Source organism: Mesocricetus auratus, unplaced genomic scaffold (genome assembly GCF_017639785.1).
Source record: "Mesocricetus auratus isolate SY011 unplaced genomic scaffold, BCM_Maur_2.0 Super-Scaffold_100004, whole genome shotgun sequence".
Classification (NCBI taxonomy): domain Eukaryota; kingdom Metazoa; phylum Chordata; class Mammalia; order Rodentia; family Cricetidae; genus Mesocricetus; species Mesocricetus auratus.
In genome coordinates, this window is record NW_024429189.1 from 6,847,289 (window position 1) to 6,875,119 (window position 27,831).

Below are 27,831 nucleotides of genomic sequence, written 5' to 3' on the forward strand. Positions count from 1 at the left end.
GGGTCCTGCATAAACTGTCACTTCAAGTACAGACCAAAGTTATGCATCACTAAGTAGGCGGGGTCACAGTGTGGTCCTGCCCATCACTGCCCCATCCCATCTCACCGTCTCAGCTCCAGTCTACCCTGCAAGGTGGCCTGAAGTTGCAAATCTCTTCCCAGGAAGACAAGTGTCTCCTTTGGTTGGCCTAGGTTTCAGCCTTTTCCCTGCATGAGATTCCTGGAGTGTATGTCAATTTCTTGGGGTACATTATTTCAAGAGTCTGATAGCCCAAGAGAACGGCCGAATTATCTCTCAAAATCAGTTATAGAATGAACGCAGACGAGACTCAGAGTATAGTGCAGAAGAGTTCATCCTTTTGACATTGTGATATAACACCTACAAGTGTTGGGATGCATTTATGGTCATCCTGGGATACACGCTGCAGGTTGGACATACCTGGTGCAGAAGATGGGTGAAATCTAATTATTCTGTGTCCACACATATATGCGTGTGGTGTTATGGGGTGTGTGTGTGTGTGTGTGTGTGTGTGTGTGTGTGTAACTAAATAATGCATAAATATCTGCTCTCCTTCCAGGATGTGGACCCCAGAGTTGAACTCGGGTCATCAGGCTTGGTGACAAGTGACTTTATCCACTGACCTCCAAAACACAAGGTATGTTCTAGGAGCGCGAATGTCCCAGGCGGGTTTATGCCAGAGACTTTGCTAGGAAGCCGGGGAAACAAGTTTAGCACCACGCCGCGCGGCGCCGGCCAATCGTCGCTCGCTGCGGCTCCCTGCTCGCCCCTGGTAGGCTCCTGGTTCCGTCCGTCAGAGGGCAGGCCCAAGGCGGCCCGTCTGACAAATCGACGCCGGCTGCCGTTCCCTGTGAGCTCCTGGTAGGCTCGTGCGGCTGGCCGTCGGGCGGGGCGGGCCGCGGCAGTGGGGGTGGTTCCCGGCGGGCGCTGAGTTCCGGGCGCGCGGAGACCGTTGGGTGAGGCGGCGCGGGTCCGAGTCCGGGGGGTCGACTCTCGCGGCCGGTGGGGCGGGGGTCAGGCGCGGGGTGGGAGCGGCGGTCGGAGGTCAGATGCGGGGCCGCCGCCGTCCTGGGGGGCGGGGGGCGTTGTGCGGAGACGGAAACTGAAAGTCGGCGGGAGGGGGGCCGGAAAAGTTCGCGACGTCGGCAGCGGTGCGAGGCTGCGCGGCCCTAAGGCTCGGTGGCTCGGGGTCACGGCCCTGCGGTCCATTGCCCTGATCTCGGTGCGGGGTCCCTGCTGTGGGGCCCACGAGCCCCACTTGTGTCTTTCTGTCTCGAGGGTGCTGCTCTAGTACGCACACCTGGTCTCCCTGGACGCTCTTCCAGCCCACCCTCCCCACCCACTTCGGCTTTTGGACCTGTGGAGGCAAATTAGTTCTGACACTCCCAGAACTCTCTGGCTTCGCCTTTTCAGACTCTGCCTCCCGGCTCCACAACCCACGGAAACCCCCTCTCCCAGGCTCTTTGGTGGCTTGCTTTCCCCATTGTCCTTTAGACCTCACCTTTCTGTCCCTTAGCACCTCTGCTGTCTCTGGAAGCTGTCTTGATGGAATGCATAAGTGTCAGAGTGTGGGATCCGATCCCAGGGCTCTTTCCTTCTCGAAGCCTGCTTAGTAGAGGTTGGACCGGGTGGATACACTCCATGATGGACATGAACCCCAAGTAGGTAGTGAGGACGTGAGACTGATTAGAACCCAAAGGCATACTCCCAGTGGGCCCTAAAGTCGGAGAAGCACAGAGTTGGGGGACTCGGGGAAACTTTCACCCCCCTTGGACACAGTGCGAAGGTCTTGCATTCAGCTCATTAGCTGGAAGCCCTCTGTCCCTGGCTACCAGTCCTTGCCACAGTGCCCCATGCCTGTGTGACTGACTGAGAAAGGGGATATTTAGTGACCCAAAAGTCACTGTTACCTGGTGGAGGCCCCCAACCTATCCCAAACTGGTGTTTGAGTCGTTTAAAACTTAACTTTATTACTGCATACTTTGCATATCACAGCATTTATAAGCATTTTTGAGTTTTAACAAAAACTCAAGGGTTGGTTTTTTTGTTTGTTTGCTTTTGTTTTTTTCCAGCTAGGGTTTCTTTGTGTAACCCTGGCTGTCCTGGAACTAGCTCTGTAGACCAGGCTGGTCTCGAACTCACAGAGATCCTCCTGCCTTTGCCTCCTGAATTCTGGGATTAAAGGCGTGTGCCACCACCTCCCAGCTCAAGGGTAGTTCTTTACCAAGCCTTGTGTGCACAGCTGGAAGCAGCTGTATTGTCTCCCTGATCTGAACGGCAGGGCAAGCCTGTGAGGTGGTCATGTGTTTGCTGTTTCTTTTCCTGGGACTCCCCAGTACCCCGTGCACCTGTCCTCTGACAACACAGGCTGCCGGGTTTGCTGGTCATCGTGGGGCAGGGCTCTACACACTTGATGGCTGACGGGAGCCTGGAAAGGTCTCTGCAGTAACCAGAGTGAGGGCGGTGTGCATACACATCCCGTCCGACTGGCTCCTGGGCTGCAGGACATTGGGCGCTTTCGTCAGAGCCCTCTAGGAATCTCGGGACCGGGACTCCTCCTGTACCCGTAAAGGAGCAGCAGTCAGTGTGGACAAAGCCTTCTTCCAAGAAGGAAGTCCTCCCTGCCAGTCATCTCACTACTATTTTGGGAGTTGGTTTGGGGTTTCCTTCTTGACAGTGGAATGCCAGGCTCCCACTTCCCATGTGATTGTTACATAAATTGTCGGTATGGATTGGCAGGTGGATTCCATGGGAAGCCATGAGCTTGTACAGGCATGGACAGGATAACCTGGAGAAGAAAAAAAAAACCTAGAAAAAAATTGCCCATAGGTCCTCCAGATTATGCCAAAGATGGGGTGTGGAGCTTCAAGGCTTATGTTGGACATTTTCCTCCCTGTTTACTGGCCCTGCCTCCTTTACAGAGATGGTGGAGGCGCCATCTGGATGCCACACTGGGCGTCCATCACATCATTGTACTATCCAGCTCCTATCATCCATAGAGGAGGAGACCCAATGGCTGCTGTCTGTGCCTAGGCTCTGGGACCCAGGTGGGCAGTGCAGTTGGTATTTGGGGCAGGTTGTAATTGAGGTGGATGGGAACTGGAAACCTGAGCACAAGAAAATCAGGGATTTGGGATTTGGACAGCTGGCATATGACCCAGAGTTAGGGTGCTCTGTTTAGAGCAGAGGGCATGGGTTGGGGGAGGAAGTGAGTTTGTGACAGGCTGGGCCAGTTGTCGCGGAAAGGGATTTTGTGCTGTGTGCCTCTGTGAGCCAGCACTAGCTGAGCTGGCTCTCTGGTTATTAATGTGACTGTAACCATCAGTGGAGGGCTGCTGCCCCAGTAGCAGCCAGGAGGGGAGAGCCGTAGAAGCTGGCACCCCTCCCTCCTCTTTCTAACTCGGCCCTTGCCTTGTGACAGCCAGCCCTGGGAGTAAGGCATTAGCAGGATGGATGGGCATGGTACAGATCTGTAAGACCTGGTGGGTGCCGGGAAGGGAAGATGGATGGAGTTGGGGCAGCTTTGGCTTCCATGACCAGAGCTGAGAGCTGGGAAGTCACTGAGGTTCTGAGCTGAGTAGAAGCCCAGACTTCATGTTGTGATAAAGGTCCCTCTGGCTCCCAGGAGGCCTCAGTGGCATCAGGGGAGCTCTGAGTCCGAGCTGAAGCTGTCCATTTGTTATGTTTGAGTGTTGAGGTCCTCACAGGGCCCTGGTGCTCCATTCATGGGGGTGAAGCAGGAGACGAGATTGCCGAGGGGCACATCTGGGAGAAGGATACAGGGAAGGTTAAAGCCCTACTGTGTGTTGTGGCCTTTTTATTTTTTATTTATTTATTTATTTATTTTGGTTTTTTCGAGACAAGGTTTCTCTGTGGCTTTGGAGGCTGTCCTGGAACTCACTCTGTAGACCAGGCTGGCCTCGAACTCACAGAGATCCGCCTGCCTCTGCCTCCGGAGTGCTGGGATTAAAGGCGTGCGCCACCAACGCCCGGCTGTGGCCTTTTTAAAATTAAAACATTTTTTACTTAGCCAGGTAATGGTGGCACATATTTAATCCCAGCACTGGGGAGGCAGAGACAGGCTAATCTCTGTGAGTTTGAGGCCAGCCTGGTCTACAGAGTGAGTTCCAGGTCAGCCAGGGCTGCACAGAGAAAACCTGTCTCGAAACCGCTTCCCCCAATTTGTAGTTATTAAGTTTTTATCTTATTGCATTAGTGTTTATCTGCATAGGTCTGTGCACCGCTTGTGTACAGCGTCTGCAGAGGCCAGAGGAGGGCACTGGATCCCCTGGAACTAGAGTTACGGTTGGGCTGTTAATTACCATTGTGGGGTCTGGGAGCCAAACTCTGGACCTCTGGAAGAGCAGCACGTGCTCCCTATAAAACCTGTCCTGCATTTACGTCTTTCTACTTGTTTTGTGCCAGCTGGGCTTTTTGTTTTGTTTCTGTTTTTGACATGCTGTCTCACTGAGTTGCTCAGGCTCTAGTGAATTTCCTCCCACAGAGCAGATGCACATATGGTGCAAGGAGATACATGGGCCTCAGAAAGGGACACTCAGGGTTGCCTTCCTGCCCAGGGCTGTCCACCCCGTTGGGTGCTTAGAGTAGATGGAGGTTAAACATGCTCTGCAGACTTGGATGGAGGAGTCATTAAACTGTCTGTGCAGAAGAACTGAGTGAATGTGGGCATGTGGGAGCTGTGGCCTGCATTTGGGACACCCAGCAGCCTTGTCTCGGTGCTCCATACAGGAGCTCTCTCTCATCTCTGCCCTGCCAGGGCCCCTGCAGGAGTTGCAGCCTTGGACATCGATGTGCCCATTTTGTAAAGGGTACCCCATGAGTGTGTGGGGTCACTGTGGGGTCATTGTGGTGCTTAGTTCCCAGGGGTTGGGGAGACATGCTGTTTGTAATGCAGTAGTTGTATGTTCTTGTCCTAGATCTCATGTATTGTGAGTTAAAGTGCTTTCTGCTTGGGCTCGCTATTAAGTTACCTCTCCTAGGTGTGCGGATGAAATTTCTCTCCTCTTTGAGATGTACAGACAGTGCAGAGAGTCCATGCAAGTTCTGCACGCTATTGGGCGTTGTCTAGTTGTACTCTTGCTTCAGGACCCAACACCCTCAGCCAAGGGCTGGTGCCTGGCATCTGAGAAACATTTGTTGAATGAGAAGAAAGTGGCAGGTGACAGCTGTTGGTGCATTATGAATGGCTTGGGATTGTTTTAAAATGTGTAATCAGAATCGAGGTGCACTTGAAAGGATAGTAAGCTGCTTGGAAGCAGCAGTCATCTTAGAATGAATGCTGCTTTGAAAGGCCGTGCTGCTGTATATCTAGGCATGTCCTGGTGGTGCCTGGGTCTCTCCGTGATCTCTTGGGACTCTCAGCACCTGATTGCCAGTGGAGGCAAGTGACATTGTGTTTAGGGCAGTAGGAAGCCGTGGGGTCAGAGCATAGTCAGTGTAGGAGTTGTGCGGTTGTCTTTTCGTCCGAGTGTGGCTCACGCTGTGGGTGGTGGTGTTTGGTATAGGTGTGGAGGAGGGCAGGGGGCAGAGTGTCCATCGGAGGAGGCAGATTGACCAAGGGTTGGCCAAGGAGTGGACTCAGAACCCATGGCCTGATGAGTCCCTGGTGAGCAGCAAGTAGCCCTGAGGGCATCGGGCAGGGAAGAAAAATGGGGGCTGTCAGACTGGCCAGTAGACCTTAGAACCGGACACACTGCAACCTCCACCAGTGCTTTGACTGCTGGACGGGGCCTTGTTCATGCCAGCATGTGAGCGCCCCAAGACTTCAAGGGGCACCAAGACAGCAGGGCAGGCAGGTGAGTGGGGCCAGCAAGGTTCAAAGGAGGCAGCAAGGCCTTGTCCGACAGACAGTTGCCCAGGCCTGAGGCAGCCAATGCTGCCATCGTTCCTGGAGCCGGGGGATTGTCTCTGGAATTTAAATGTGGGAATGGTCTGAGAGGCGGTTTGTTAGTTAAATGAGACATAGCAGGGGTTTTGCTGGGAAGGGGACTCGGGGGACACTCTGCTGTCTGTTGGTTCAACACATCTCAGATACCACACACCTCCTAATGTGTATCCCAGGGCACATTACTCACTTCTTCCTTAAGTTCCGCTTCTGAGGCTGAGCCCCTGGGAGGTCCATGCCCATGTCCTCCTACCCCGCACCCCAGCCCTCTTTGTCCTCATTGGGACTAGCCTGCTCTTCTGAGTGAGAGCCAAGGGTCTTTCCACACTCTTCTCACAGGCTCTGAGGAGCCCTGGTTGGCAGAAAGTATGGTTAGCTGCTGCCCCCGGCCTTTCGGCTGCTTTGGAGATGGAAATACAGCAAGGAGGTTGTCACTGGGAAATGGTGTACTACAGATATGAGAGGCCATTGGGAGACATAGAGGTGCCAGGCTGCTACTTCAGGCGGTCCAGGCTTCTCCACACCTGCCTCAGCCTGAGTAGGCCTCTCTTCCTGGGCTCCCGAGTGTGAGGGCTCCCACAGTGCTGCCTGAGAAAGTGGGGATGAGGAAAGCCTGACTTGGGAGTTCAGAGGGGGCCCAGTGGAGGCTGCAGTGCTGCAGGCTAAGGGAGGAGCCTGGGCGATTCCGAATGAAGCATCTTGGCGAGGATGGCAAGCGTCAGGTCTAGACTGTCATAAAAAGGGGCTCCGCAGGCTGTGGGCTCACTGCAGTGTGTGGAGCTCAGTGATCAGTGCCATGCTGGTTGTGTCTCATGCCCGGGTGTGGCCGCCTCCAGGGTGCAGTTTAGGACCTAAGGAACTGGCAGATAGACATTTCCCTGCCCTGCAAGCCTTTGGTATGCTTCAGAAGCCTTCCACCATCTTAAAACGTGCTTGTGGTAAGGGCCATGGGTGTAGGATGGAAGGCACTGACTATTGGTTTCGGTGGAAGGAACTCCAGGCAGGACTGATTTGATGCCAGAAGGTGGAAGCTTGTGACTTGGATAGTTATTGTGGGTGCCACCCGGCCGCTGTCACCCTTACTGACATCGCTTCCCACATTTGTAGCAGATTTGTTTGACTTATCTATCCTCCAGGCTTCCCAGAACTCTAAAATCTTGTTTCCTAGATCCTCTTTCAAAATCAATGTAGTGACCCAGGAACCCCACCATGTGCCTCTGGTAGGTTCCTTTACCTTCCTTTTCCCTCTAGAGTGGTGGTTCTCAACCTGTGGGTCGTGACCCCTTTGAGGGTGGAATGACTCGCAAGGATTGCTTAAGACCACTGGAAAACAGATATTTACATTACAACTCATAACAGTAACAAAATTGCAATTATGAAGTAGTAACAAAAATAATTTTATGTTTGGGGGTCACCACAACATGAGGAATTGTATTAAGGGACTGAAGCATTAGGAAGTTTGCGAACCCCTGCTCTAGAGGATGATTCTGAATTGAGGCGTGATATGATGTGTGTTTTTCCTTAGGGCTTTGTGGTGTGTGGGTTATAACTCACATGGCTGCAGCCAGTGTGACTCCCCCTGGCTCCCTAGACCTGCTGCAGCCTGGCTTCTCCAAGACGCTCCTGGGGACCAAGTTAGAAGCCAAGTACCTGTGTTCAGCGTGCAGAAACATCCTGCGGAGGCCTTTCCAGGCCCAGTGTGGTCACCGCTACTGCTCCTTCTGCTTGAACAGCATCCTCAGGTGGGCAGGGCACATGGGTGGCTTTGATGGTAGATTGCACTGTCTGTATAGTGGTCACCACTACAAATTCTGGAGGCTTAGCACAAACCAAGAATGTAAAATTTACTGCTTAAAAACATTGATCGTAGCTGAGTAAGGCGAAACAGTCCTTTAATCCCAGCACTTAGGAGGCAGAAGCAGGAGGATCTCTGTGAGTTCAAGGCCAGCCTAGTCTACAAGTGAGTCCTAGGGCTACTTTGTCTGAAAAATAAAAGCAGAATTGATCATTGGTCATGACAAAGTATGGTAGTATACATTCTTGTTCCTACCTCTTGGGAGGTAGAGACTGGAAGATCAGAAGTTCAAAGTCATCCTTGGCTACATAACAAGTTCAAAACCAACCTCAGATCTGTTTCAAAAAATAACAACAGAAGTCAGAGAGATGACTCGTTGGGTAAAGGCTCTTGCTGCCAAGCCTGAAGACCTGAGTTTGAGCCCTAGGATCCACACATAGTGAAAGGAGAGAACTAACTCCACAAGTTGTCCTCTGACCTACCTGCCCACCTTGGTACATGTTTACATGCACAGTAAATTAAAATGTAATTAAAAAGTTAAAAATTTAACAATTCACTGGGTAGATAAATGGTGCAGTGCTTGCTGTACAATCATGACTAATTTGATCTCCATCTGTGTAAAAACTTGGGCATGATAATGTGTATCTGTAATTATATCATATACCTAGCGACAAAGATAGGAGGGTTTTTTTTTTGTTTTTTTTGTTTTTTGGTTTTTCTGTATAGCCTTGGATAGGAGGATTCTTGGGGCTCATTGTTTAGCCTAACCTAACCTTCATGCTCTAGGTCCTTGTGAGAGTTCTATCTAAAAAAGGTGAATGGTACCTGGGGAGGAATATCTGATATTTGACCTCTGGCTTCCACACACACACATATATACCCCTGTATTTACACTCGAGTGCACACATACATGCACACACAGGTGGAAACATATGTTACGTGTTAGGATATTATTTGGACATGTGAGATTAAGTGTAATACATCATTGTTGGTTTCCCAGGCACCAGAAAGCTTAGTGTGAGGAGTATAGCTCCCTTAGTCTGCTCTGGGTGGACGGGTTGAATGTCGTGTGAGTGGGTGACTGACGTGTCCCTATACAATGGTTGAAAGGACAGCAGCAGTGCATGTGGAGAACATAAATACCCCCCCATTTCCGCCATGTGGTTTGGAGTGTCAGGGCCCTCAGAGAGTGTTCACAGGTGAGGGACAGGGGGCTGGAGTTGAGGCTCAGTGATAAAGCACTTACCTGACATTCAGGAAGCTTTACCTCAGGCCCTAACGTTACAGACTCAAAATGAAAACAAAGAAGAAATGAGTTATCTTGGCAAGCTCAAGCCCAGCTCCCCCTTTCCACATCTGAATCTTCTCATTTGTGAATTTTTCAAATATTGTGCAGTTGACATGCTTGTTTGGTCAAAGGTGAGAGAAATTAAGAACGAGCGGTGTGCAGCTGGATTGCGGGCTGAGCAGACCGTGCTCAGTTAATCTCTGCAGCAAGGGTTGTAGTCGGTTTTCTCTTTCCTCTGTTCCCACTAGCTCTGGGCCTCAGAATTGCGCTGCCTGTGTTCATGAAGGCCTATATGAAGAAGGCATTTCTATTTTAGAGAGTAGTTCGGTAAGTACACTATATTGAGCTAAACAAGTCCAAATGAACAGAAATTATTTAGAGATTTCGTTTAGTAATTTTAGTACATTGGTAGCAGAATGAGAAGTTGGGCGCTAGAAATGGTCTCTCATGACTGGTTAGGGGTGGAAAGGTTGGGAAGTATGGCTTATAGCTGCTCCTTAGTTATCTTCTGCTCCATGTGCTGGCCAGGGAGAGAGGAGCAGGTTGGTTGGGTAGGGTATAGAACTAGATGTTGCTTAATAGGCAGTAGGGTGTTGGGGGAAGGTGTAACCCAAGGACATTCCTGTTCCAGGCCTTTCCAGATAATGCTGCCCGCAGGGAGGTGGAGAGCCTGCCAGCTGTCTGTCCCAACGATGGATGCACCTGGAAGGGAACCTTGAAAGAATACGAGGTAGAGAGACATTTCTGTTCTGGCCTGGTGGCTGAATTTCCAGCACTGGGCTTTGAGGAGTTCTACTCTACAAAGCATTTATTTTAATGGTTTGTTTATTTTTATTTTATATGCATTTTGTTTTTATTGCATATATGTCTATGTGAGAGTGTTAGATCCCTGTAACTGGAGTTACAAAAAGTTGTGTGATGCCATATGGGTACTGGGAATTGAAGCTGGGTTCTCTGGAAGAACAGTCAATGCTCAACCTTTGAGCTATTTCTCCAGCCCCTATAAAACAGTTCTCATGGGAGCCGTTCTCGCCTCTTGCTGGGACTGTCCTGACTAAGGTATGTGAAGAAGTGTGCTCTTAGAAAGTGTTCCTTGCCGGGCGGTGGTGGCGCACGCCTTTAATCCCAGCACTCGGGAGGCAGAGACAGGTGGATCTCTGTGAGTTCGAGGCCAGCCTGGTCTACAGAGCGAGTTCCAGGACAGCCTCTAAAACAATACAGAGAAACCCTGTCTCGAAAAACCAAAAAAAAAGAAAGTGTTCCTTTATGTGAGTGTGGCACACCACATGCCTGTAACCCTTTGGAAGTGGAGGCAGGGCCTGGGCTACCCTGAGAAACCTTTGTTTTTGTGTTCTCTCTCTCTCTCTCTCTCTCTCTCTCTCTCTCTCTCTCTCTCTCTCTCTCTCTCTCTCTCTCTCTCTCTCTCTCTCTCTCTCTCTTTCATGAAAGGGTTTCTCTGTATTGCTTTGGAGACTGTCCTGGAATTAGCTCTTGTAGACCAGGCTGGCCTCTGCCTCCCGAGTGCTGGGATTAAAGGTGTGCGCCACCAATGCCTGACTTTGTGTTGTCTCTTTATTTTATTTTTTTAAAGAGTACGCTTTCAGAAACCCAAATAGTGAAGCATAAGCCTGTACCAAAGAGCTTGTCACTTCTTTCCGTGCCTCAGTTTCTACTCTGCGCCAGAGGGTTAGTAGAATTGGAAGTGCCTTAGGTAAGGAGCTAGTACCGTGTTGGCTTGGTACCTCCCATTGGCTTAGTTACAGATATCCAATTTTTTGTTGGAAACTGCAGCTTTTAAGGTCAGTAGATTCTGTGTTGCATATCATACCCACGAGGGTTTTCTGTTTGGTTATTTGTTTTCTGAGTCTTTTTGTTTGTTTGTTTGTTTTTGAGGCAGGGTCTCTATCTATAGCCCTGGTTGTCCTGAAAGTCACAGAGTTCTGCCTGCCTCCTGAGTACTGAGATTAAAGGCATGTACTATCATGGCTATTTCATAAGGGTTTTCTTGTAATTTGTGTTGACACTGGAAATTTTTCACGTAATGGGTGTATTTGTTATGTGGTCACGGAAAGACATCTAAAAGGCCAGTAGCAGAGGTGGTGTACGGATGGTAAAATGTAGTGGGAACTATCTCGTGAGCCTCATGTCACCTTTAGGCATCTTCAGTTAACCCTGCATCACAGAGGCCAGATGGGTAGATAGGCCACTCTGGCCCACCAAGTTACTCATTCCTCTTCGTTGGCTCAGTCAACAACCTTCCAAAGGTTTTGGTTCAGCTAGACATGGTGATGTGCACCTATAATCCCAGTTCTTGGGAGGTTGAGACAGGAAGATCATGAGTTCAGGGGTCGCCTGGGCTGCTAAGGGAGACATCATCTCTCCTGTGCTCTGCCAGGTGTGTCTGGCAGAGCCCCATGTCCTGTTGACTGATTACACTTTGTGATCTGGGATTTGGGTTTCATTTTGCTAGCTGTTCTTGGGTGAACAAGAAACTGTGGTCTTCTTTTCTAGCATGCTGTCAGGGCCTGATCAGGAACCATAGTCCCAGTATATTCTTAAAGTGAAATGTCTAGTGCTGTCTCAGAAAGAGATGGCCCCTAGGGACGTAGGGTGGATGCAGGAAAATGTGGGTGTAGGGAATGGGCCCTGTGTGGCCTTTTGCCCTTGAAGGTGTCTGAGAGATCACTGGGGCAAGTGGAAAAATAGTTCCCAGCCCTGTTAGGCTCTAGATTCTTCTGGGATTTCTGTTGCCTCCAGGTCTGTGGTACTAGAGGTCAGTGGCTGTGTGGGCCTTTGACTGATGGCCGGGGACTGCAGCCAGGCTATGGGCTTGGTGCCATGTGGCTTTGCAGGCATGCAGGCTGGAAAGTCCCTGGCTTCACCCTTTGAGAGCTCTGGAAAGTCCCTGAGATGAGTTGGGTTTGGTCACGTGGGAGGGCAGGCACAGCTCTGCCTTAACTGATTTTATTGATAAAAACTTCTCACTGGTGGCAAATGTCACAGGCCAGGACAGAAATTATATACTCTGTGTGTAGTCATTACCACCTTTGCAGATAATCCTGTCTCTCCTGCCTGTCACACATCTGTTTGTTTGCTAGTTTTCACTGAAAACTAAGCCTGTGACTAAAACCTTTTTTTTAAAATATGATTTGAATTACTTAAAATGTTTGAAGAGTTGGAGAAAAATCCTGCTTAGTTTTTCCCTTATGCTGATGTCTGTCATTCTGAAAGCCCTGTCAAAATCTACTGTTTGAAAGGCAAGGCATGTGCTGCATACTTGTATTCCCACATTAGAGAAGACAAAAGACGGGCAAGCCTGGTCTCTGTGTAGTAAGTTCCAGATCAGTCAGGGCTGCAAACACTAGGGATCATCGGGCACTGGGAGGCAGATCTGCGCATGTCCATGACCTCGTAAGTTCTTTTCATATATATATACATATAGATAGATAGATATATAGATACATAGATTTGGTTGTGAGCCTAGCATTTAACAGCTGAGCCATCTCTCCGGCTCTTCTTTTTAGTCTTTTTATTTTATGTGTTTTATCTGCATGTGTGTATGTACCCACATATGTGCCTCTTGCCCAAAGAGGAACCAGAAAAAGACAGTGGATCCCCTAGAACTGGAGTTAAGGTTGGTTGTGAGTCCCCTTGTGTGTTCTGGGTATTGAACTTGAATCCTCTGCAAGAGCAGCACCTCTCTTTTTTTTGTTTTTTTGAGACAGGGTTTCTCTGTATTGTTTTGGAGGCTGTTCTTAAACTCACAGAGATCCGCCGCCCAAGTGCTGGGATTAAAGGTGTGCGCCACCAATACCCAGCTCTTGCTCTGTGGTTAAGAGTACTGACTGGCTGTTCTTGCAGAGGATCTGAGTTCAATTCCCAGCAGCCACATGATGGCTCATAACTGTCTACAGCTTCAGTTCCAAGGATCTAGTAACCTTTTCTGGCCTCCTTGGGCACTATGCACACATGGTACACAGTCAGATGTAGGCAAAACACATATATGATGCTAAGCCAGGTCTAGTGTAATCCCAGCACTTGGGAGGCAGAAGCAAGCTTATGTATATGAGTTTGAGGCCAGTTTGGTCTGCATAGTGAATTCCAAACCAGCCAAGGTTACATAGTAAAACCCTATCTCAAGTGTCCCATGTCGTCACCCCCCCAGCCCCCCACTCCCCATCGTCGTTCCCCCATCCAAGTGACCTGCACCTTTAATTCCAGCACTTGGAAGGCAGAGGCAGGTAGATCTTCTGAGTTTGAGGCCAGCCTGGTCTATAGTGTGGGTTCCAGGACAGCCAAGGGCTACACAGAGAAACCCTACCCTGAAAAACAACAAAACGAATTAAAAGAAATCAATTATGGCAACTATATTTGCTTAAGATGTTCAATTTGAATTCTGGTTGAATAAATGCTGATATACTTGAATTGTATCTGCTAGGGCTGTTGGGGATATGGAACTTTGTCCTAGTTGCCTAAGTGTGTTGGAACAAGTGTATCTTCTGTCTGTGATCCTTTGAGCTCAGGACCCAAAGACCAGCATTTAGTCCCTGGTCCCATCAGAACCCATCTAAAAAAGTCAGGGATGGCAGAATACTCCTGTAATCTCAGTGTTGGAGAAGCAGAGGCAGGAGGGTCCCTGGGATTAGGTGATTCCAGCCTAGACTAATCAATGAGCTCCAACTCAAGTCATTCTCAGGTCCCAAACTCAGCTGGGAATTTGAAGCACCAATACAGGGCATTGAACCCAGGGCCTTGAGCATAAAAAGCACAAAGCACATACTCTACCACTGGGCCATATCAAAGCCCATGATAAAAATTTTAATATTGGAATTTGTCAGGATCAGGGGTTCAAGGCTACCCTCAACTACATAGAAAGTTTGTGGTCAGAATGTTTTTGTTTGGTTTTTTTTTTTTTTTTTTGGTTTTTTTTCGAGACAGGGTTTCTCTGTGGCTTTGGAGGCTGTCCTGGAACTTGCTTGGTAGTCCAGGCTGGTCTCGAACTCACAGAGATCCGCCTGCCTCTGCCTCCCGAGTGCTGGGATTAAAGGTGTGCGCCACCAACGCCCGGCCAGAATGGGTTTTATAAGATCCTGTTGCAGGAGCTGGAGAGATGGCTCAGTGGTTAAGAGCACTGATTGACCTTCCAGAGGACCTGGGGTTCAATTCCCAGCACCCACATGGCAGCTCAATAAAAGGCAAGAAAAACATACAGTAACTTTGAGGAGTGAGCTGAGAACCAAGTCAGTGCTAAGGCTCCTGGATGCCTACCAGACTTCTGCAGCTACTTCTCTGCCCATGTTTCCCTCTGTGGATCACATCAAAGGAAGTCTAAGATGCCTTGTCATTTATTTTATTTTTTAGTATAGAGGATTGAATCCAGGGCTTTGTGCATTCTAGGCTTTCTACTACCAGGTGTGCTGCTTTGAGTATTTTAGTGCGTGCGCGCGCATGCGCGCACGTGTGTGTGTGTGTGTGTGTGTGTGTGTGTGTGTGTGTGTGTGTGTGCGCGCGTGCATGCGCCACCACTGCCCGGCCATAAATAGCCTTTTAGCTAAATTATAGTAACTTAGTGCTTTAGTTTTTATCCTCTACAAACTGTTACAGCATATTAGCTCCTCTTGAGATCCTGCTTTGTGCTTGTTTTAATAACTAGTTGTCATATACTCAGGAAGTTATGGGAGCATGGTATACAGCACATTTGAGCTGGGCCAGAGAGCCCCTTAGACTTGACTGTTAGTATGGTTATCTGTGTCCCTGTATGTTCTGTCTTGGGAGTTGCCCAGCATTCAGACTAAATGAACATGCCTTTTCTTGTCTAGAATCCCACTTGCTTCCTGGGATTTGGATGAGGGTCCCTCACCCCTTTGTCCTCTAAGAACAGCCTTCCTCCGGAACTGTAGCCTCAATCTTCATGACCCTGCTCTGGACTCGCCCAGACTCAGGAACTTACCTCTCTCCTATTAACCTTCTTCTGGCAGTTTCCCTCTAGTGTCTTGTGCTTCAGAGCCTCTCTGTGAGCTCAGTGAAATGGGTCAGGTGCAGGGGGACCAGTCCTGTGCCGTTGCACACATGTGTCCATAGCGGGGGGGGGCAGTAGGGGAAAAGTTTCCGGGGCTGAGGAGTCTATTAGTGGAGACTGAGCATTGAGGAAAGGGAGAGTTCTATGGATGGACAGTGGAGACTGCACAGTACCGAGTGTGCTTCCTGTACTGACCTGTGGGTGTGCTTAGCGTGGGCTCTCAAGGCATAGTTGGTGCACACTTAGGAGGCAGATGTAGGCGCATTAACCTGATCTGTACAGCAAGTTCTAGGACAAAGCTACTCTTCCAAAGGAAAGCATTTAACTAGGGGCTTGCTGGTTGCCCTGTCTCTCCTGATTTACTAGATAGGACGTTCCCTATATCAGTGCTCATGGGTCAGCTGAGAGGCACAGTGCATCTGTGTCATGACTTGCTCCTTATTTTTCCGTGTTCCGGGGTGGGGTCCAGGGTGGCCTCCGGTGTGTCAGTCACTCTGGCCCTTCACAGCATAGATCTCAGGTGAGAGCAGCTAGTTCTAGACTGGCCTCCTAACACCTTGGCCTGGCTGATTATGTGGTATGTTAGGCCTTTGCCAGGTAGCCATGCGCAGAGCTCCAGGTATGGGAAACCATGCAGCGTTTTCACAGGGTCTCCTTGTCTCCTTGTCCACTTTTTGCCTCCCACCTCCAGTGTAGGAGTGATGAGGTCAGAGCTGGTAAGGTCCGCAGCATGACCCCACTGTGCTGTCTTCATACTGGAGAACAGTCCACTTACTTAGTTGGGAGCTGACACAGGGAAGGGGGTGGCATAGGTGTACAGTTGAAGAGGTGAGTGTCCTCGGGGGTGCCACCTGCCCAGAGACAAGTGCAATGGAACAGCTCAATCTAGTACAGCTAGGGGTCGGTCAGCATCCCTGGTTTCCAAAAGTGGGAAGACTACACTGACCTGAGTCTCCATGATAGGTAGGCGGGGTAGCATGGAACACCACACTTGCAAGTGCTGCGGCTGCCTGCAGGGTCTGCATACTATAGTCACACACCTCCTTTTGTTGCCAGAGTTGCCACGAAGGACTTTGCCCGTTCCTGCTCACCGAGTGTCCTGCATGTAAAGGCCTGGTCCGCCTCGGCGAGAAGGAGCACCACACTGAGCAGGAATGCCCTAAGAGGAGCCTGAGCTGCCAGCACTGCAAGGCACCCTGTAGCCATGCAGACCTGGAGGTGAGCTGGGCGGGCATGGCCTGGGTGGCAGTGTCTACAGCATGGGCATTCAGCTAGAATTTGGTTGGAGTTTACTTAGCTTCTTCATGCTTGTCTCCATGGTGCCGTGGAGGTTAGAAGGTGGGACTGGGCTTCGGTTGGTAATTATAGTTAGGAGTACTTGTTGCTCTTTTAGAGGACCTGGGTTCAGTTCACAGCACCCACATGATCGCTCACAGTAATCCATAACACCAGTTCCAGGGGGTCCAATGCCCTTTCTATCCTACATGGGCACAAGGCAAGTACAGGCTTACCAGGCAGTACATCTGTCCATAAGCAATGAATAAATCTGGAGGTATGCACATGTGTATCTTCAGATAGGTTCTCGTCTGTAGCCTTGGCTGTCCTGGAACTCGCTCTGTTGACCAGGCTGGCCTCAAGCTCACAGAGATCCTCCTGCCTCTGCCTTTCAGGTGCTAGGGTTAATGACTTGTGCCACCATGCAGGACCAAAAAAATTTCAAGTGTTGTTTTGTTTGTTCGGTTTGTTTTCCGAAACAGGGTTTCTCTGTGCAGCCCTGGCTGTCCTGGAACTCACTCTGTGGACCAGGGTGACCTTGAACTCAGAGATCTGCCTGCCTCTGCCTCCCAACTACTGGGCTAAAGGTGTGAGTCACCACCGCCTGGCTATTTTCAAGTGTTTATAACTGAGTGTGGTGACTCATAATCCCAGCAATCAGGAACCCACCTCCCCTCAAACAACAAGAAAAATGTGTCTCAATTTAGAAAAGTTGAAACACAGCCAGCAGGTGAGAAAACACCCTTGTGATTCACCAGCTCTGTGTCACCCTCCAAACTGTTTCTGAGCTATTCTGACTACACTGTAGTTCAGGAACATCTTGCTATAGCTTTAACAAGAGGTAATCACTTTCCAAAGAGAGGAGGTTTGTCTTGGCTTTGGAGTACATGATAGGGGAGTGAAAGGAAGGGACTGAGGACTCAGTGTCCCCTTTGAGGGCCTGTTCCAGTAGCCTAGAGGATTTTCATTTGGCCCCACCTTTTGGATTACATCACATGCACACCTATGCTAGGGACTAAGCACAATGTTTACTGTGTCACTTTCTGGTTTGTGCACATTCCTGCTGTGGAAGGGAAGCCCTTCACTGACATTTGTTGGAGTCACGGTCATTAGCATCTCTTTTTCCAGGCATTTCTCAGCTGCCTACTGTATTTGCGCTCCACATCCCACATGTTGGCCCTGTGTTCCTCTGTTGTATGATTGGGCCAAACAAGAGCATCTGGACGTTGGGTATTTTGAGTAGCATATCAGGGTCTCTCTTTAAGGTAATCTGGCAGTGCTCTCGGGCCATGTAAGGACAGCATAGTCTAGTTGTGAGAAAGTCCTGCACAGCCGTTTCAGTCTCTACAGAGACCCTCTGTTCTAGTCAGGTGATGCGGGATGGTGCTATTCCCTTCCTCATCTTTCTCGTGTTCTCTGGAGACTATAGAGGAAGAAGAACGTCCTAAAGTCTGAATTAGTAGGTGCCTGCAGGATCTCACTGTAGCAAACACAGCTTCAGAGAGGGTCTGAGGGGCTCTGAGCACCTCAGTATCCTAGGTGCTGCTGTATTGAGCACTTCATGGGTCCCCTCCTCCTTCACTGTCCTGTCCTGGTGTTGGCATGCCCGTCCCATGTGCCTGTTTTTTCTTTAAGGTACACTACGAGGTCTGCCCTAAGTTCCCCTTAACCTGTGATGGCTGTGGCAAGAAGAAAATCTCTCGGGAGAAGGTAAAGCAATTCCTTCCATCTTCTGAAGACCGTGGGCGTTAGACCTTTGATGGTCAGTGGTGAAGGTCTGTCACGTGGGGTAGTTTATGACACCTGGTGCCCCGAGGGAGAATAACAAAGTGAGGCTTATTTGCTGTTGCTAGGACTGGTGTGTTCTTGGGCATGGCGGCTTATCCTCCAATACACATTTGGATTCTTTTGTTGTTGTTCATTTGTTTTGAGGCAGGGTCTCATTATATAGTCGTGGTGCCTAGAACTTGCTACGTAGACAAGGCTGACTTTAAAATCATGGATTTGCCTTAAAGGCACATTTCACCTTGTCCATCATTTCTCTACCCCACACATACCAGGGTTTCATGTAGCCCAGGCTGGCCTGGAACTTAATATATAGCCAAGGATAACCTTGAACTCCTGATCTTCCTGCCTCTAACTCCCAAGTACTAGGTAATAGGTGTGCACACACAATCATGGTTTTTGTTGGGCAAGTTCCTTTTTGGGAGTGGGAATGTGTAGTGTTGGGGTTGGAATTCAGGGCTTCATGCTTACCAAGCAAACTTTCTACTACTGAGCTGGGTTTCCTTCTTGTTGACAAAACATAATCTCTCACCACTAGAAAATAAGAGATGGTTTATTTTTCAGCTAAATACAAATGACCATTGTCCAAGGACATAGATTTAGTTACCCCAAATAATAAGGTTTTTGGTGTGTATCCCTGTCTGGCCTGGAACTCACAGAGATCCTCCTGCTTCTGCCTCCCGAGTGCTGGGATTAAAGTTTTTCACTACCATGCGTATCTTATTATTGTTTTTAAATGATTTACTTATTTCTAGTTCACCTGCATGTATGTCTGTGTGAGGGCTTTAGATCTCCTAAAACTAGAGTTACAGACAGTTATGGATCACCATGTGGGTGCTGGGAATGGAACCCAGGTCCTCTAGAAAACCAGCCAATGCTCTCAACAACTGAGCCTTCTCTCCAACCTCCCCTAGTCTTTTAAGTTGAGTTTTTCATAGGGCAAGCCTAACTACATTTGTTGCCTGGAGTGGTAGGTAGAAGAAAAATGGCTCCTTGCCGTCACACGGGGTCACAAAGAGGTGGTCTTTTCCTTGCCCCTACCAGACATGCAGTCTGTGTTGACTATGAAATGTTTGTGTTTAGTGGAGTGTGTGCCTAGGTCTCACGTGCTCATCAGTAGTCCTTTTGCGCTACAGGGGCTCGCCTGTTCTTATGCTCGACTCCTGTGAATCTGATATTCTACCTGAGGCCCAGGGGTTCCAATATTGTATACTTTGAAGATTGACAGGAGTGACAGCTGAGTTGCTTTCTGTATGGCATGGACCTCCCCCAAGACCATGAGCTAGACTTTTCCACGCAATCCTGAAATGTCAGCTTCCCACAGTGATTGACAGTGGAAGTGGTTTGTCGCATCTTAATCTTGCATCAAAATGAGAAAGCCAATAAGATGCATCTAGTGGTTTCTTTTGTTAATTCTTACTTGATCAGTACATTAAGGAAATGGGACAGGCTGGGGAGGGGAGACCCTCAGTAACGACAGTGACCCTGGTAGCTTTATCTTCCTGACCCTTCAGTTTCAGGACCATGTTAGATCATGCAGCAAGTGTCGGGTTCCGTGCAGATTCCATACCATCGGCTGTTCTGAGATGGTAAGTCAAGGGGCTGCTGCTAGGGACTAAGGACCTGGGTGGGTCTTTCCCTTACGGCTCCTCTTAGGTTCCTCAGCCTCTCTGGTATCTCCCCTGGCTATCTCTCTCAGCATCTCTTCTTCCTGCCCTCAGGTGTCCAGGCTTAGGCGGCCTTGACCACTACCTATATCTAAGAACACCCAAATATATATGCTTCTGACACCTCGAGCCTCCCAGGACATCTAGTGAATACCTTAGAACTACACCCTGGCCTTCTATACCCTTGTTCTCCCCTCCGCCCATCTCTCCCAGGAAAGAAAAGCACATTGATTGCTCAGTTCTCCAGCTAAAGCCCCAGTGCCCAGTGATCTGCTAGATCCTCTTGCCTCGTAGGTCACACACATGCTAGAAAATCCTTGGTGGTGGCAGATGGGTCCTGCCCCTCCAAATGCTGTCTTGTCACCTCGTCATCTCTTGCCTGGACTCAGGCTGCCGTTGTTGGCTGGGCACCTCCTGCCCACTCTGCTGCGCTGATCTGTTAGTGTAGAAGGCAAGATGTGCTTGACCTGGCCTTCCTGTGACCTCCCCGAGTTTTGATTAGCAGTGTTGTTACTCATGGTCCCTCTCCCCCAAGATCTCTGGCCTCTGCCCTGGCCACTGACCTGGCTGTCCTTGAAGATGCTGACTTTTTCCCACCCTAACCCTTTGCCTTGCTGTATTTCTGGAGACTCACTCAGGCCTCTACAGGTCTCTATCCATATGTACCCCTTCTCTCTCACGCAGACCTGCCCTCCCCCTTCACTTTCATCCTGAACAAGCTATTTCTGTTTATCCTCCCTCTTTCTCTGTACATTGGGGGCCCCTTGACATCATTTCCCCTCCTGACTCATGACCGTGTGGCAGTCCACAGAGTCCTATAGGGTATGTGCATTAAGAGTGTAAGATGAGGTAAGCTGAGGACATGGCGTCTGTGACTGAGCATCTCTGTCCTTGTCTTTTGAGTGGTAGCATAGTTGCTGCCTCCATTTAAAAGCAATTGAGTTCCCTGCAGAAGCTATTTTAGAAGTTACCATGAAGCTGAACTGCTATCACCTTGGTCCTCAGCCTTTTCAGTTCATAGGGTGCTCCAGTTAAGCTCTGGCATTGTGGTGACCTTGCTGGCCCCTGCTGGGGAAGCCTCTGAGCAGATGGCTTGTCCTTTTTGTGTTCATCTGATTTCCCGCTACTGCCTGCCCTGTGATGAGGAGCAGACGTTTCTCCTGCTTGTGCCTCCAACTGCAGACACAGATGCCTTGGTTTCTTATCAGGCTCGGTGACAGAACATTAAATGCTAAGCCATCTTGTCAGTCCTAGTTTTGTTTTAGGTTGGGTTTGATTTCTGATTTTGTTTTTGAAACAGATTCTTACTATGTAGCCCAGGCTGATCTTAAACTTAGTATGTAGACCAGGCTGACTTTCCACTCATAGAAATCTGCCTGTGTCTGCCTTTTGAATGCTGGGATTAAAAGCATTTGCCACTGTACCTTTTATTTTTCTTAATTAGTATACAGTATAATGACATTATTGTAATTTTGAAATGTGTTTAACTTCTTAAAATATTTTACACAAGTTTGAAAATATTAAGTTTGTCTTAGTTACTTTTCTATAATTGCTGTATAAAGACAACTTATAGAAGAAAGAATTTATTTGGGACTTAACAGTTTCCGGGTGAGTCAATGACTGTCATGGCGGGAAGCATGGCAGCAGGCAGGCAGGCAGGCATGGGGCTGGAGCCGTAGCTGAGAGCTCACATCTTGACACAACACCAGATGTCCCTCAGTATAGTGTGGCTGGTAGTGCTGCACCGCCCGGGCTGACTCTGCACAAACTCCGTCCTGTGCGCAGGTGGAGAATGAGGAGCTTCAGGACCATGAGGTACAGAAGCTGCGGGAACACCTGGCCCTGCTGCTGAGCTCCTTCCTGGAGTCCCCAGCCTCACAGGGAAGCCAGAGCCAGGCGGGGCCAGAGCTGCTGCAGCGGTGCCAGAGTTTGGAGCAGAAGACAGCCACCTTCGAGAACATTGTCTGCGTCCTGAACCGGGAAGTAGAGAGGGTGGCAGTGACTGCAGAGGCTTGCAGCCGGCAGCACCGGCTAGACCAGGACAAGATCGAGGCCCTGAGTAACAAGGTTTGTGCCTAGCAGGGATAGTAAGTTCTGGATCTTTGGAGCCTGGATTGCATAGAACTCCTACACTCCATGGCTTGGGCTTTGGCCTCTTGCTTTCTGATTCTCATGCTCTGGGAGACTCAACCATTGGGTTTGATGGGCTAGCGACTGAAACCTTTTCTGGCCTAGGAGGCCACAGCATCAGTCATGCTGGGGCTATGAAGTTCTTGGGTACATGTAGGTCCAGAGCCTTCCAAGTGGCTCCTGGGGACAGAAAAGACTCCAGAGACTTCCAGAGGCTAGCAATGTGGGAAATGGGAGCTCATGGTGCACAGAATATGGCAATCAGGTCCCTGCCCACCTGTCAAAGTTAAGTGGTCTCTGCTCTGCAGGTGCAGCAACTAGAGAGGAGCATTGGCCTCAAGGACCTAGCCATGGCTGACCTGGAGCAGAAAGTCTCAGAGTTGGAGGCATCCACTTATGATGGAGTCTTCATCTGGAAGATCTCAGACTTCGCCAGAAAGCGCCAAGAAGCTGTAGCTGGCCGAACCCCCGCTATCTTCTCCCCAGGTGCGGTTCGTGGTCTTCACATCTGCTAGCCTTATAGAATGTTCTCTGGCTCCGGCAGGGCACATACTTGCCTGGCAACAGGAGTGTCTGCATCTCCTTGAGAAGCAAATTGAGCAACATGCCCTACTCACTTGGGAATCTATAGGCACAAGGAGCTATCGGGTGCCAGGTTAGACGTGTATAGAGTATGCCCCTTGTCACCTACAGTGAGTATAGTGCCGCTGTGCCTACCTTTCTGGATACTTCACAATTTCCCTGTTGTGTCCCTGGAGGTGCCCCAGACCATGTGATGGCCCAGGCCCTTGTCTTTGTCCCTTATTAGTATTTTCTTCCTGCTCAGCAGCTTACTTCATAACGTAGTCACTATCTGTCAGAGCTTGACCTGCACATACTTTATTTTTGGACTTATTTTCCAAACTGCCATTATATTAAAGGTTCTAGGATCAAGACTGAGACCTCGGGAGACCCTCTCCTACTTGGTTTGCCTTGATACTGGTGGTTTCTGTCCTTGCTATAGATGTCTGAGCACTCCACGTAGATCTGTAGCATATTCTCACATTGGCATCGGCAAGGACTAGACGTCAACAAGCATAGAGACCCTATCTCTCTGGGCTGATAACTAGGAAGACAAGTGTTTTAGATAAGAACTCAAGGGATATGTGGTCAGCCTGGGGTGCCTGATACTATTTCTAGACTTGGGCAGGCTGTGTTAGCGGTGCCTCCCCTGGCAGGTGACTGAGTAAGTGGTGACCAGAGGGGTGTGCAGACTCAGGTTGCAGGAATTCCCTAATGAGTGTAGTAAGGGTCCAGCCTGAGGATCCCATGTCCTTTGCAGCAGACTCCTGGGGCCATAGGCAAGGAAAGCTTGTCTGTGCAAAAGGTCTGCTTTGGATATGGTCGGTCACCAGGTTCATGTGTCAGTCGGGCTGGAAGGAACGGGGAAGGCAGCATTTTAGCACTGATTTGGAGCCCTGCTGCAGAGGCTTCGCTCTGGTATATGAGTGGGGCATGAATAGTCCTGTCGCCGTGAGGGCCACTGTAGCAGGCAGCCTTTTGGAGGTAAGACCAACTGAATGCTCCTTGTTGAGCCCTCCCTAAAAGGATACACTTATTTTGACTCACAGCTCTGGAGGTTCAGTCCAGGATTGATTAGTCGCTCTGTTTTGGCTCGTGGCCACACATCATGGCAAGCAGTGTGTGGTACAGAGCTGTTCACTTCCCTGCTGGGAAGCAAAGGAAAGAGGGATGAGTGGGGAATCCCACTGTCCTCAGAGGACATCCCCTCAGTGACTGAAACACCTCCTTTTAGACCCCATGAGGAAGGTTCCACCCTCTCCAGGCAGCATCAGACCTTTAACAAGTGGCCATGGGGTGGGACATTGCAGATCCATACTATAGCATGCGCAACTGTAGATGTCTCAGGGTGGTTAAGGACTGGTCCGCATGATTACTGAGGCTGAGCTCCATAATAGGCCAACTTCATGTGGGAGCCCTAGTTGCTGGTATAAACCCTGGAGTCTAAGTTCTGAGCAGCTTGATGTCTAACTTCATAGACAGGTCTTACTCCAGGGCAGGAAGACCAGTTCACTTGATTTTCCTGTTATTTTTATTCAGTCTCAGTTGATTGGCTCCACCTCTGCTAAGGGCCAGCTTTCCCACGTGGTCCACCACTGGTCTACCAGTGTCTTAGAAACAGCCCACAGATACTCAGAGCTAGTGCTTCTCCAGCCCTCTAGGTATCCAGTGACACTAAAAGTAATCTTTACAACCAACCATTTACAATATACTATTGCACTTAATAGTATATCGTGTGCCTTTTGTTATTTTTTTTATTTTTTTATTTTTGGTTTTTCGAGACAGGGTTTCTCTGTATTGTTTTGGAGGCTGTCCTGGACTCGCTCTGTAGACCAGGCTGACCTCGAACTCACAGAGATCCGCCTGCCTCTGCCTCCCGAGTGCTGGGATTAAAGGCGTGCGCCACCAACGCCCAGCGCCTTTTGTTATTTTTTGAGGCAGGGTTTCACACTCTAGCCCGTAGCCAAGGTGGCCTCAGATTTGTTGTGTAGCCCAGGCTGAACTTGAACTTGTGTTGGGAAGCTTGTTATTAGGTCCAGTTCTTTTCTTACATGGCCTTCACCATGTTCTGCTGTTTGTTAACCTGTAGAGCAGTGGTTCTCAACCTTCCTAATGCTGCGACCCTTTAATACAGTTCCTCATGTTGTGACCCCAGCCATAAAATTATTTTTGTTGCTACTTCATAACTGTAATTTTGCCACTATTAGGAATCGTAATGGAAATAGCTCATGGCAGGGTATCTGATATGTGCGCCAAAGGGGGCGTGGCTTGCCCCACAGGTTGAGAACCACTACTGTAGGTACTGAGGGACATGGGCTGTGACCTGAGTTTCAGCTGTCAGATGCTTCTGCAGAGGCAGGCTTGGGGTTCCTGTGGCCTGGTCTCCCTTTACAGCTCTCCTGAGGACCTCAGCTACTAGTTTTTTGCCACCATAGTTTTGTGCATTGTCAGTTTGAGGTTAATAAGATTATCATTGTTAATTTTAACTTTAAAGGGGGTGCAGCAAGGTGGCTCACTGGGTGTGTGAGATTGGTCTCTGGAATCCACATTAAAGGTAGTAGGAAAAGGGCTCAGTGGTTAAGAGCACTGACTGCTCTTCCAGATGACCCGGGTTCAATTTGCAGCACCCACATGGAAGCTCACATGTAACTGTCTGTAACTCCAGTTCCAGGGGACCTGACACCAGTGACAGAACACCAATGCACATAAAGTAAAATAAATAAAACCTTAAAAAAAAAAAAAAGGTAGTAGGAGAAGCTGGGCATTAGTGGTGCATGCCTTTAATCCCAGCACTCGGGAGGTAGAAGCAAGGGGAATCTCTGAGTTCAAGGCCAGCCTGGTCTACAGAGTTTGTCCCGGGACATCCAGGGCTTCTCAAAAAAAAAAAAAAAAAAAAAAAAAAGTAGGAGAGAGCCAGGTGTGTTGACACACAGCTTTAATCCCAACTCTCGGGAGGCAGAAGGAAGTAGATCTCTATGAGTTTGAGGCCAGCCTGGGCTGTATAGTGAGTTCCAGGACAGCTTAGAATGACCCTGTCTTAAAAAGCTGGAAGAAGAAAAGTGGCTCACAGAGTTGCCTTTGGCTTCCACATACATGCATGGCTTGCATGTCCTCCGTAGTAGTCACGTGACCACACACTAATGACCCTTCTGAAGAGAGTGGGGTAGGATTTGAAGTTGAGGGCTATCTTGAGCTGCATGGCAAGATTGTCTGGGGGGTTGTTGGGTTCTTTTGAGAAGAAAACATTCCCTTGATATTTCCCAAAAGCTGAATGGTTAGGTTTTCATCTCTCTGAGGGTGGGCTGGGGTCTACGTCCTGCCCTGTCCTGACTGGCCCTTTTCCATACTTCCAGCCTTCTACACAAGCAGATATGGCTACAAGATGTGTCTACGAGTCTACTTGAATGGCGACGGTACTGGGCGGGGAACTCACCTGTCCCTCTTCTTCGTGGTGATGAAAGGCCCCAATGATGCCCTCTTGCGGTGGCCTTTTAATCAGAAGGTATAAAAGGCAGCCCCAGGATCCTAGAGGGAATCTGAGTGAGGTTGGGGACAGTTTCCAAGTAGCCAGGTTGTCCAAGACAGTGTCTGTACCCAGGCATATTGGGCTGTGGTGCTAAAGTGATTTCCCACTGCTGGTTGTGACATATGACTGGCTTTATGAAAGTCTCCTGGGGAAGACTGCTTCAAGGGAAGGCCACAGCCACAGAGCCCCTCTGTGTAACTATCGGAGTTAGGGTGTGACTACTTAAAACCAGGGTCTTCCTTAATTAAGGAACTGAAACTCCAGAGATCGGGTTGGATTGAGGATGGTCCCTTCACCACTCAGGGCCCAGCTCTCTCCCTGGAAGCCAGTGGAGGAGTCAGAGCAGGTGATGAGGACTGGAAGGCAGAGAGACCCTGACCAACTCACGGCTAACAGTCAGACCCCCGTGCTTGTTATGAAGTGCTTCCAGGGTGAGCTTCAGGATCTGGCCAAGAAAGTATTTGTAGATGAACACTAAAAAAGAAGCCGCACCCAGGAATACAGTGTAGAGTAGTAAGCTTAGCCTCAGTTTCCAGATGCTATGAGCGTGCAGTGCCAGCATGGACATGTGTTGTTCCCAGATGAAAAGTCAAGTACCCTGCTGTGGGAGGGGTAGGATAGGACTAATGAGGGCTTTCAGGTGACTCAGGCACAAATTGTTCCCTTCCTGGATTGACTTCTCTCAGGTAACGTTGATGTTGCTGGACCAGAACAACCGGGAGCATGTAATCGACGCATTCAGGCCTGATGTGACCTCATCCTCCTTCCAGAGGCCTGTCAGTGACATGAATATCGCCAGTGGCTGCCCCCTCTTCTGCCCTGTGTCCAAGATGGAGGCCAAGAATTCCTATGTGCGGGACGATGCTATCTTCATCAAAGCTATTGTGGACCTAACAGGACTCTAGCCACCCTGCTAGGAGTAGCAGCTCAGTGAGGAGCTGCCACACTGGGCCAGGGCCCTGCCACTCAAGAGTGGGCAGGATTGGTGGAGTGCTGGGAAGAGCCTCAGCCAGGCACCATCACAGGGAAAGGCAGGAAGGAGCCTCCCGTTGGCCCTCAGCTGGTAGACTGAGTGGAGGGACCATCCAGCTGGGGTCTTCTCGGCTCTCCAGGAGAGATGCTCTTGCTGTCTTTGGGGAGGGAGAGGCCCTTGGGTGGGTACTCAGAAAGACCTCTCGCTCTCGAGAGAGCTTCAGGGCTACACCAGCAGATGAGTATGGAGGGTGACCTACCTGCTCTGGCCTGTGGAAGGGAGGTAGGAGCTGCACGGGAGAAAGACATCCACCCGCAGAGCATAGCCCAGGGGAAGCGCTCTCAGACATAGCGCACGGGAGAAGAGCCTGCCTGGGCTGCACGGTCCTACGGTGGCCTGTATTGGGGAGAAGCGATTAAACTCTTGAGATGTCTGTGATGAGTGTGTTGGTTTGGCTCCAGGTTGCTGGCCGTGTCCAGCCTAGGTAGTGATGGCCCTCTGGGGCCTCAGCTTTCCTGTTCCCATTGCCTGTCTCTGTCCCTTAGACCCTTCCAGCCCGGGGCCTCTCCACGGGACCACTCCATCATGGGGCTGCCTGGGTCGAGATGACCCTTGGCCTGGCCCATGTGCAGGACTTTTTCTTCAGGGTTCTGGCCTGGCTCGCTCTTTGGACTGAGGTTGCAGTGGAGGCACCATGGTCTGGGTACTGGGCATCTTTATTAGTCAGAAGGAATATCCAGTCTGCCTCAGTCCATTTTCCAGCCACCACAACAGGAAATGGGAAGACACTGTGGTTGAGAAGGAGATATTGCCCTCTAGACCTGCTTATGTACCTGTTCTGTCCGAATTTTCACATCGTATGTGTTGTTGTTTTTCTTTTTCGTTTTTC

At 49.6% G+C, this 27,831-nt stretch overlaps 1 protein-coding gene across 4 annotated transcripts; it reads left to right on the forward strand.

Annotated features, from left to right (window-relative positions):
* The first annotated feature begins 879 nt into the window (after positions 1–879).
* Positions 880–27,375, forward strand: Traf2 (TNF receptor associated factor 2). 4 transcript variants are annotated; one of them, XM_021235015.2, is made up of 12 exons: positions 1,164–1,679; positions 2,940–3,065; positions 7,449–7,665; positions 9,255–9,333; positions 9,638–9,736; positions 16,082–16,243; positions 17,936–18,010; positions 19,600–19,674; positions 21,538–21,819; positions 22,191–22,368; positions 25,797–25,945; positions 26,656–27,375. In XM_021235015.2, the coding sequence occupies exons 2-12, from the start codon at positions 2,942–2,944 to the stop codon at positions 26,872–26,874; spliced, it is 1,659 nt and encodes a 552-aa protein (XP_021090674.1). In that variant the 5' UTR covers positions 1,164–1,679; positions 2,940–2,941; the 3' UTR covers positions 26,875–27,375. The 4 variants fall into 4 exon arrangements, with proteins under 4 accessions (XP_005083737.1, XP_021090674.1, XP_012978794.1 ...); XM_005083680.4 differs by lacking the exons at positions 1,164–1,679; positions 2,940–3,065 and adding an exon at positions 880–974; XM_013123340.3 differs by lacking the exons at positions 1,164–1,679; positions 2,940–3,065 and adding an exon at positions 5,565–5,834.
* The last annotated feature ends 456 nt before the right edge of the window (positions 27,376–27,831 follow it).

Excerpts from the sequence above, each read along its gene's own strand:
- Traf2 (XM_021235015.2), top strand. The coding sequence starts at position 2,942 with ATGGTGGAGGCGCCATCTGGATGCCACACTGGGCGTCCATCACATCAT. Across the intron at positions 18,011-19,599 it reads AGAAAATCTCTCGGGAGAAG|TTTCAGGACCATGTTAGATC; the intron begins GTAAAGCAATTC and ends CTGACCCTTCAG. Across the intron at positions 19,675-21,537 it reads CCATCGGCTGTTCTGAGATG|GTGGAGAATGAGGAGCTTCA; the intron begins GTAAGTCAAGGG and ends TCCTGTGCGCAG.